This window comes from Elephantulus edwardii, unplaced genomic scaffold (genome assembly GCF_000299155.1).
Source record: "Elephantulus edwardii isolate Elephantulus edwardi_28Jun2011 unplaced genomic scaffold, EleEdw1.0 scaffold00192, whole genome shotgun sequence".
NCBI lineage: Eukaryota > Metazoa > Chordata > Mammalia > Macroscelidea > Macroscelididae > Elephantulus > Elephantulus edwardii.
The window spans coordinates 271,660-282,228 of NW_006399942.1; the positions used below are offsets into that span (position 1 = coordinate 271,660).

Genomic DNA, 10,569 nt, shown 5'->3' on the forward strand with positions numbered 1-10,569 from the left:
CCCTCTGCAGCAAGTGCATCAGGTCCTCCTCAGTTTCAGCAAGCAGGGTTGTGTCATCTGCAAAAAGCAGATTGTTAGTAGATCTTCCACCAATCCTGATGCCACACTTCCTGATTCCTCATAGAGCCCAGTCTGTCAGATAATCTCTTCTGTATACAGATTGAAAAGGTATGGAGATAGGACACATTCCTGGTGTACACCTTTCTCAATTTTGAGCCATGCAGTGTGTCCCTGCTCTGTTCTGACGACTGCCTCTTGGTCCAAGTATAGTTTTCACATTAGCACGATCAAGTGTTCTGGGATTCCCATTCTTCTCAGAGTCAGCCACAGTTTGTTATGGTCCACACAGTCAAACGTCCTTGCATAATCAATGAAACACAGATAAACGTTCTCCTGGTATTCCCTGCTTTCAGCTAAGTTACATTTAACATCAACAACAGTATCCCTAGTACCACGACCCCTTCTAAACCCACCTTGTACTTCTGGCAGTTCTTTGCTGATGTGCTGTTCCAGTTGTTTTTGGATCATCTTCAGTAGAATCTTGCTTGCATGTGAAATCAATGATATTTTTCTATAGTTTCCACACTCTGTTGGGTCACCCTTCTTTGGAATGGGATCAAATATAGATCTCTTTCAGTCAGTTGACCAAGTATTTGTTCTCCAGCCTGTGTGATTTATAGTCTCTAAAAACCAGCAGGAAGGTCAGTTCTGACTCAACATCTTACACACACACACACACACACACATCTTACACACACACACACACACACACACACACACACACACACACACTAAGTGATATCCAGGGATGTAGTCCATAGGAAACTGTATTGTCAATCCAAAATTGGTATATTGCTAATGGTTCAAATCTACCAGTTACTTCTTAGAAGAAAGGTTAGCAAATTTATCCTATGTGATTCACAGCTTCAAAAACCTGCAAGAGAATCACCCACATGTCAGTTCTGGCTTGATGGCAATGAGCTTGATATTTTTCTTTTCATTTGATTCATTTATATTGTGAATTACATTAATGAATACAAGTAGAACAGAGTTTAGTTCTGTGACAACTATAATTTGTTGTTGTTGTTATGTGCCGTCGAGTCATTTGCGACTCATAGCGACCCTATGTACAACAGCCCTAAACCCTGCTCTATCCTGTGCCAATTGCATTGCCTCTGATATACCCATCCCAATTACCCCAGTCACTGAATCAATCCACCTCTTAGAGGGTCTTCCCCTCCTACGCTGTCCCTCTACTCTACCCAGCATGATGCCCCTCTCCAAGGACCTGTCTCTCCTTACAACGTGTCCACAGTAGGTCAAACAAAGCCCCAGAATCCTTGCCTCCAAGGAGCAGCCTGGTTTAACCCTCTCTAGGATGGATCTGTTTGTTTTCTTGGCAGTCCGTGGAATATTCAATACTCTTCTCCAACACCACACCCCAAAGGCATCAAATCAATAAAAGTTATCACTGAGCTAAATGAATAAGTCACCTTTGAGTATATAAGGAAAAATGAACACTTGCTAAATAGATAAAGAGTACTGTATATCTCATGGACTTCCAAAAGAACCAACAGATATGTCTCGGAGAAAATAAAGCCACAGTGCTTCTTGGAGGCTAAAATGTTAAGACTTTATCTCACATGCTTTGTGCCTGTTACTAGGAGAGGCTATTCCTTGGAGATGGATGGTAGAGTTCTTAAGGGTTTATTGTTCAAAACAGCTTCCCTAATGATTGTATGAAACACAGCATGAATGAAGGAATGTATCGAGCACAATGAATATAAATTTTATATGCAAACCAATATAAAATATTCTTTTTTTAAAAACCATTTTTAAATCGGGGGTTGGGGAGAAAGGCTTCCTTAGCTGTTGGCTTTGACTTTTCTATATGGAGAGGTAAGATTATGTGACTTTGAATAAGTTTGCTAGAGGATTAAGGGGAGAATCATAATCGAAAACTCAACATGAAGAAAACAAAGATTCTCACCACTGGGCCAATTGGCAGCATCATTATGGATGGTGAAGAGATTGAGATTGTTAACAGTTTTAGCTTACTTGGTTCTACAAGTAATACTCTTGGTACCAGCAGCCAGGAAATCAAGAGATGAATTGCATTGGGAAAGTCACCGGTCAGGGACTTCTCCAGAGTATTAAAGAGCAACGACATTAGTCTGGAGACTAACGTTTGCCTGATCCAGGCCATAGTCTTCACAATGGCTTATTATGCATCAGAGAGCTGGACAAAGACTAGGGATGATAGAAAGATAATTGATGTCTTCAAGTTGTGATGCTGGAGAAGAGTGTTGTATATACCAAGGACTTCTAGGGGAACAAACAACTTCATCCTGGAGAGAAACCTAGCTAGTCCTTGGAGACAAGGATTCTGAAACTTCATCTGACATACTTTGGACGTGTTACAAGGAGGGACCAGTCCTTGGAGAGAATCATCATGTTTGGAAGAGTGTAGGGACAGCACAAGAGAGTAACACCATCAATGAGATGGATCATTTCTGTAACTGGGATAACGTGGGTAGGTGTGTTAGAGATAATAAGGTTGGCACAGGATGATAGAGCAGGGTTCTTGTAGATAGGGTCACTATGAGTAGCAAGTGACTCGATGGCACATAACAACAACAACAAGCTTTGTAACACTGACCTAAAGTTACAAGACTGAAGGCAGAAGTGCCTATGAGCAAATTTCAGAAGCTCTTCTTACGGAATAAGGAGCTCTGGTGGCCTAGTAGCAAGAAGATATTCTGTGATTCCAAAGGCACATGGTACAAGCAATCTCCTTCCCTGTGATTAACTGCCTCTAAAAACCTGCCTCTGCAAACCCACAGGAGGGTCAGCTATGGGTCATCTCCTAGTCAATGGTACAAAACAACAACAACAACATAAATTAGTGACTGCATCTGCTATCAACCTAAATTATAGCCTTTGGACTTCCCTAATATAGTTCTGTGTGGTCTGTGAGTTACTGCAATGGATTTTGGACCCTGTACAGCAGTATGATTGGTGTTAGGATAAGTATAAAGATGTGTAGAAGCATGGAGAACAAGTCTAACCTCTGGAAGTTGGTTTTGTGTTGTTGGTGTTGTTGACATGGACAGTTACACTTAATAGAGTTGTTAAAGGTCAACTATATCTGTCTGCCCAATGTCCTTACTATTTTTGTAAAAACTTAGGGGACTTGGAAGTATAGTATAATGGCTATTTCTTTTTTTTTCTGAGAAAATGGAAAGAAAAGTTGAAGGTACCTTTGGCTTGAGGAAAAGGGAAATGCCCGAGGGCATATGTATATGAATGAGATTATTGCCATGGTCTTTGCAATCACTTGTTATGCATCAGAGAGTTGGACAATGACTAGGGAGGATAGAAGGAGAATTGATGCCTGTGAGCTGTGGTGCTGGAGGATATTAAGGGTAGCATGGGCTGCTAGGAAAACAAACAGATTCATCCTGGAGCAAGGATTCTGAGGTTCCGTGTAACATAAGTTGGACATGTTGTAAGGAGGGACCCGTCCTTGGAGAGGGACATCATGCTTGGGAGGGTGGAGGGACAGTGCAGAAGGGGAAGGCCCTCTATGAGGTGGATTGATTCAGTGACTGGGGTAATCAGGATGGGTGTATCAGAGACAGTGCAATTGGCACAGGACAGAGCATAGTTTAGGGCTGTTCTACATAGGGTCGCTATGAGTCTCGATCAACTCAACAGTGCATAACAATGACAACAACAGGAAATAAAGTTGAAACTGGGAATTGCTTGAAAGATATATATGTTAAAAAAAAGAGAGATGTATGTGTTAATGCTTTTGTTGTTTTAACTTTATGCATAATAATGCACTGGTCTGTTCATTTGCTATATAGAGGTAACTCATGGTTGTCGTGATGCTAGAGACTGTGACACTGCTGTATCAAATGCGATAATGGTTACCCATGGTAGACAGTATTTGGTGGAGCTCCCCAACTAAAACAGACTTCGAAGTCGGAGTAGCATCCACTTCCAAAAGAGCTTGCCTTCAGAAACACTATGGACTTGGAGAAATGGTGAAAGTTATACAAGTGTTCAGGTCTTTCATTGATTGGGTCACTATGAGTCGCCTACGACTCGATGGCACTTAACAACAGTATAACAACAATGTTGTTTTGGTTTCTTCCATATAGTAATGTTAAGGTATATTGTAAAAATGATTATTGGATGTTATAATGTTAGGATATATCACAGATTATGGAAAGTACGTAAGTTCATCATTGACTAGTTAGTCAATAAAACATACTAAAAATTAATATTTTGCCTTGAAAAAAATGTTTGTTGAGAGCAGCAGAGTTTGGTAGTTTGGTAGATGTCATGGGCTTAATCATAGTCTAGAGGAAGCTCCATCCAGTATTTGGAAAAAACTTGCAGGTGAATGGATTTATATACCACCCTTTGACTTTTGATTCAAAGATTTACATTTGGAGATGGCAAGAAGGAAGAGAGTTTCCCTTTGTGGAGCTGGTAAAGCTTAGATATGGTCTTACCCTTGCTGCCTGTGGTTTTTACAGATGGTAAAAGATAGGAATAACCTCAACCAGATGGATTGACACTCTGACTACAGCTATAGGCTCAAGCTGGTTAGAGATTCTAAGAGTGGCACACGGTAGGCCAGGATTCAGATCTGTTGTTCATAGGGTTGCTATGAGTCATGCTCAACTCAATGGCAGCTAACAACAAAAAATTAGGTAAAATATTACTATTACATCTTTACTAGATCACCTCTACCAAAACCACTTTAGAAAAGCACAATTTCATAATATTTACCCATTAATGACAAGAATAAAGAAAGGAGATTTTCCCCCCCTTTTTTTGAAATTACAGCATTGGTATCATGTGGTTAAACAAACTCTGCACTTGTGTGTAAACCATCAAATACATTATTAGTCTTAAGTTTCCCTCCTTAGACATGTTAGTCAAGTAGTCCATTCTAAAAATAAAGTAAATTTGGAGGAAACACACACACACACACACACAGAGTTAAATAATTAAAGTATTAATATCATGCAGATGCCATTTATTTATACACACACACACACACACACACACACACACATATATATATATTAGAGAATTTCAAGGTCATGGTCATGCAGTACTAGGAAACTATAAATGGGCATGGACTACATGGGCAATAGAAATGTGATGTGGATACTTACCTTCAACAACAAAATGCGTAACTATACCAATTGCAATTCCTATGATAGCTACAATTGCCAATGTGAAAAGAGCTAGCCTTATAGGATCCCAAAATTGCTGTCTTCTTTGATATTCTACTCGTCGGTAATCAGGTTCTGAAAATTCAATCGGTCTGTAATAAAAAAAAATCAACAATAAGACAATTTAAAAATCATTACTGTTATACTCTATGTCTATTTCCTGTGTTCTAGAAAAGAATTGATAGTGTTAAATTACAGTAAACTATTTAGACCTTGAAAAGACTCTGAAGTTTGAGCTTGCATCACTTGTCTTGAGTTTTTTTGGTTTTTTTAATGTGTGTGTGTGGGGGGTGCGTGGGTTTTTTTTTTATCATTTATTTAACTACCTAATCACAGTTCAAGTTAGAGTTCTACTGATGTTGAAATTAAAATTAGTTTATCTTTGCACTGTATTTTTGTCTTAGATGTATTAGTGTTTTTGAAGTTGGTTGCAGAAATTACAGGGCATAATTAAGAAAAATGAGTAAAAATCATGTATGTGTCATTTAAATAAGTCAGAGTTCTTAGCATCAAAGTTGCATGAGATTTTCATGAGTTTTAACTAATTAAAATATTTTAATATGTCTACTTTTAAATGACATTAGAAATCTTAGATGTTTTAAAAATAGAACATGACCTCCAAAGAACTGATCATAGGGGAGGGTTTTTTTCCCCCCAGTTATTAGCACTTTTCAGTTAAATTAAAAATTGTGAATTGTACTTAAAAAGATTGCAATTTTAGTCTCCATGAACATCTTTGTTTTTACTTGTCTCTCACTTGTCCCTCTCCTATGTACTTTACTTCCCTTGCCTACAATGCTCTATACCATTTGGCTTCTTTTTCTCTTCCTTAAAATATTACCTTCTAATTAGAATATCTAAGTAAAATGTGGTACTATGGTAACTTAAAAGTGAAACATTTTAAAAAATCTTCATGCTTTGTATTTTATATAATGATATTTACTATCAATTGTAGTTATTAGTAGAGCACTTTTTTTGCCAGTTTGTTGTACTGGGATAACTTATGGGTTACTGTGATGCTGGAAGCTATGACACCAGTGTGTCAAATACCAAAAGGGTCATCCATATGGGGCAGGACTCGGAAGAGCTCTCAAATTAAAGCAGACTAGGAAGCGAAATTGGTCATTTACTTCTGGTAACAGGCCTTTGGAAACCCAATGAAGAATAAAGAAGCAGTAATAGCTATAGAATTGGTGATAAAGTTCATATTGGAAGTCAATAAAAAGTAAAAGAAACAGTTGTAAATATCCCTTAACATTTGGAATGTAGAATGTGCTAAGCACGAATACAGGAGAACCAGTACTTGTCTAAAAGTAAAAATAATGTATGGACATTCTAGGAATTATTGAGATAAGATGGATTGGCATTGGCCACTATAAGTGACACAACTACATGAAATACTATGAATACTACATGAAAAACAGGGGAAGACTGGTGGTGTGCTCATAGTTAAAAAGAGAATTTCAAGTTCTATCAGGAAATATGGTGAATGATAGGGTACTATGCATACACATACAAGGAAGACCTGTTAATACTATTATTCATCTATACACAGCAGCAACTAAAACCAAAGAGGAATATGTTGAGGATTGTTTTTACCAAATTTTGCTTTCTGAAATTGAGAAAACATACATTAATAATAACTGGTGACTGAAATGCAAACGTTGAAAACAATGAAGTAGCAATGGTAGTTGGAGAGTTAGGATTTGGTGACGGAGAAAAGGCCAGAAATAAAATGATAGAATTTTGCAAGTTTAGTGATGTATTCATAGCAAATATCTTTTTTTTAAAAGTGGCTATTCATCTGAACCTCACCTGAGGAATTTAATAGAAATAAGATTGACTATATCTGTGGAAAGAATTGTTGGAGAAACTCAATAACAACAATTAAATCCAGACCAGGTGCTAACTGTGGAATAGGTTGTGTGCAAGTAAGTACACATTGAGCCTGAAGAAAATGGAAAATTAGTCTTCAAGAAGCACAACATAATCTTGTGTCTATGCAACTTGAATTTAAAATCATCTTAAGAATAGGCTGAGGAATTAAATATCAATGATTGAAGACAAGAAGAATTGTGTGGAATGACATCGAAGATATTCACGAAGAGAGCAAAGGGTCATTACAAAGGCGGATCATAAAGGAAAAAAATAAAAATGGATGTTAGAAGAGGCTCTGAAAATGTCACTAGAATGTTGAGAAGCCAAACAAAAGGAATAGTTGCTGAAATAAAAGTTGAACAGAAGCTTTCAAAGGATAGCTGGAGAAGGAAAAGAAAAACATTATAAAGGGGTGTGCAGACGACTGGAATTGCCGAATAAAAAAGAAAGAACTCAGCGTTTCTCTAGCTGAAAAACAAGTTCAAACCTTGAGTAGTGATACTGAAAGATGCTATAAGCAAAATCTTGAATGGTCCAGGAAACACCGAAAGTAGATAGAAAGAATACACAGAGTCACTGTGCCAAAAAGAACTGGCCATCACTGAAATATTTTAGGAGGTACTATATGATCAAGATCAAATAGTAATGCAGGAAGAACTTCAAGTCACACCGAAGGCATTGACAGAAAAATGAAGCCTTAGTAATAGATGGGATGCCAATTGATATGTTTTAGCAAACAGATCCAGACATATTCACCACTCTATGCAAGAAAATTTGTAGGACAGCTGCCTGTCAGGCTATCTGTAAAAGATCTCTGTTTCTTCCCACTCCCAAGAAACATGATCCTACAGAATGTGGAAATTATAGAGGGAGCTCTAGTGGCCTAGTGGCAAAGAAGCTGCACTGCAATCCCAAAGGTACATGATTCGAGGCCACCAGCTGCTCTGGATGGGCAATCTCCTCCCATGAGATTAACTCCTTCTGAAAACCTACCAGAAGGTCAACTATGGGTCAGTTCCTACTTGACAGTATACCACCACCATGACAACATAATTAATATTGCATGCAAGCAATATCTTGCTGTAGATTATTCAAAAATGACCAAAACAGTACATTGACAGAAAACTTCCAGAAGTTCAAGATGGGTTTAGAAAAGGCCCTGGCATCAGACATAGCATCTCTGATGTAAGAAGGACCCTGGATGAAAGGAGAAAAATGAAGGAGAAAAAAAAGAGGATGACAGACACCCAAGCATTGAGGACTCTCCTTCATAGGGTCACTATGAGTTGCCTGCGACTCCACGGCACTTAACAATAAGATCAACATAGAGAGAGGTCAGCTGGCCCAGTGGACACAAGGCCATGCTTCCAAGCTGAAGGTGGGTGACTTTTAATCTGCGGCCCTCAGGCCTTTCATTGTTTTTGTTCATACATTCCTCTAGGTCATATAACCCTGGTGTTCAAGTTGCCGTACAATGGTAACTTGTGGTTACGATGAGGTTGAACACTGTGACACTGATTTGTCAAATGCGTCAATGACTGGTTACCCAATGCGGACAGAGAGTGGGGTGGAACTCCCCAATTAAAACAAGCTTGGAAGGAGGAGTGACAGCCACTTCCATAATAGCTTGCCTCCGGAAACCCTATGAACCTGGAGAGAGGATGAGAGACAACCAAGCATTGAGGACTCTCCTTCATAGGGTGGCTATGAGTCGCCTGAGACTAGACGGCACTTAACAACAACATTTGTGCTTTATGTACTATGCAAAGACATTTGAGTGTGTGGATCAAAACAATTTATAATTAACACGGAGAAGAATGGGAACCCCAGAGCCCTTAATTGTACTCATGTGAAACCTATACCTAGACCAAGGGGTATTTTAAACACTACGTGGTTTAAAATCCAGAAAGGTGTGTGTTCAGGCTTGTATTCTTTCTCCATACCTATGCAATGTGTACAAGGAGCCATTGAACTCTGAAAATGACCGTGGTTATCAGGATTGGAAGAAGACTCATCAACAACCATGTTACTTAGATAACACAATGTTAGTTGCTGAAAATAAGGAATATTTGAAGTGGTTGCTGCAGAAGATCAAAAACTACAGACTTCAATAAGAATTTCATTTCAATATCCTGAAGACAAAATTTCTTACCACTGGACAAATAGACAATGTCATTATAGATGGAGAAAAGACTTAAATTGTAAAAAAGTTTATCTTACTTGGATCCACAATCAACACCCTTAGTACCAATAGTCAGGTGATTAGGAGAAGAATTTTACTGTGAAAGTTTGTAGTCAGGGACCTCTCCAAATTACTGAGGAGCAGAGAATTGATGTTAGTCAGACCATGGTCTTTTTGTACATCAATATTCTGCTACGCATCTGAGAGCTGGATAGTCAATAAGGATTACAAAATAATTGATATCTTTGAATTGTGGTATTGGAAAAGACTATTGAATCATTGCAGAGGTTATAACTCATTAGGGAGGAAATTACTCATCTTTTCTCATAGGGAAACTGGTGGATTCAACTTGCCTGCCTTTGAGTTTTCAGTGCAACTCTTTAGTTACTATACCACCAGAACTCTAAATACATAAAGATTTTACTACACACATGTGCACTTTAAGATGGCCATACATTAAAAAAGAGCTAGAGCTGGACTCAAGTAATCTTTCCTAATGTGTATAGTGCCAAAGTAACTATGTACACAAGAAAAACCAATATGTGAGGAACTATGAGACTCAGAAGATTTTACAGTATTCTAAGAATAATGAAAATCCTACAACCAGAAAAGAATAAAATAGATGAATGAGACCTTATAAGACTCAAATTCTTTTGCACATCAGAAAACTTCCAACAGGATAAGAAGGAAACCCACAGACTGGGAAAAAATATTTAGCAACCACTTATCTCATAAAATACTTATATCTAAAATTTATAGAAAACTCCAGCACCTCCACAAGAAAAATGTAAACAGCTCAATCATAAAAGGGGCACAGGATATGAAGACAATTTACCAAAGAAGACATTCAAATGGCAAACAAATACATGAAGAAATATTCAGAACTCCTAGCTATCAGAGAGATGCAAATCAAAACAACTATGAGATAATCATCTCACCTCAGCAACGTAACAAAGTTGAACAAGACAGCAAACAGGCTGTGAACAGATTAGAACATTTACTCATTGGTGATGGAAATGTAAAATGGCAAAGCCACTATAAAAAAACTGTCTGAAACTTTCTCGAGAAATTGCAAATAGAAATATCATTTGACCCAGCAATTCCATTACTTGGAATATACCCTAAAGAAACCGGAGCCAAGACTCAAACAGATGTATGCATGTTGTTGTTGTTGTTGTTGTTATGTGCCGTCGAGTCGCCTGCGACTCATAGCGACCCTATGTACAACAGCCCTAAACTCCACTCTGTCCTGTG

The 10,569-nt window shown here is 38.1% G+C and overlaps 1 protein-coding gene across 1 annotated transcript in view; it reads right to left on the reverse strand.

Moving 5' to 3' along the window:
• Nucleotides 1-10,569, reverse strand: part of TMPRSS11F (transmembrane protease, serine 11F) — a 211,536-nt gene that overhangs the window by 118,425 nt on the left and 82,542 nt on the right. The window contains exon 2 of the mRNA XM_006896811.1: nucleotides 5,196-5,347. Within this exon, the coding sequence (XP_006896873.1) occupies nucleotides 5,196-5,347 (152 nt within the window). The remainder of the gene's footprint in view (nucleotides 1-5,195; nucleotides 5,348-10,569) is intronic.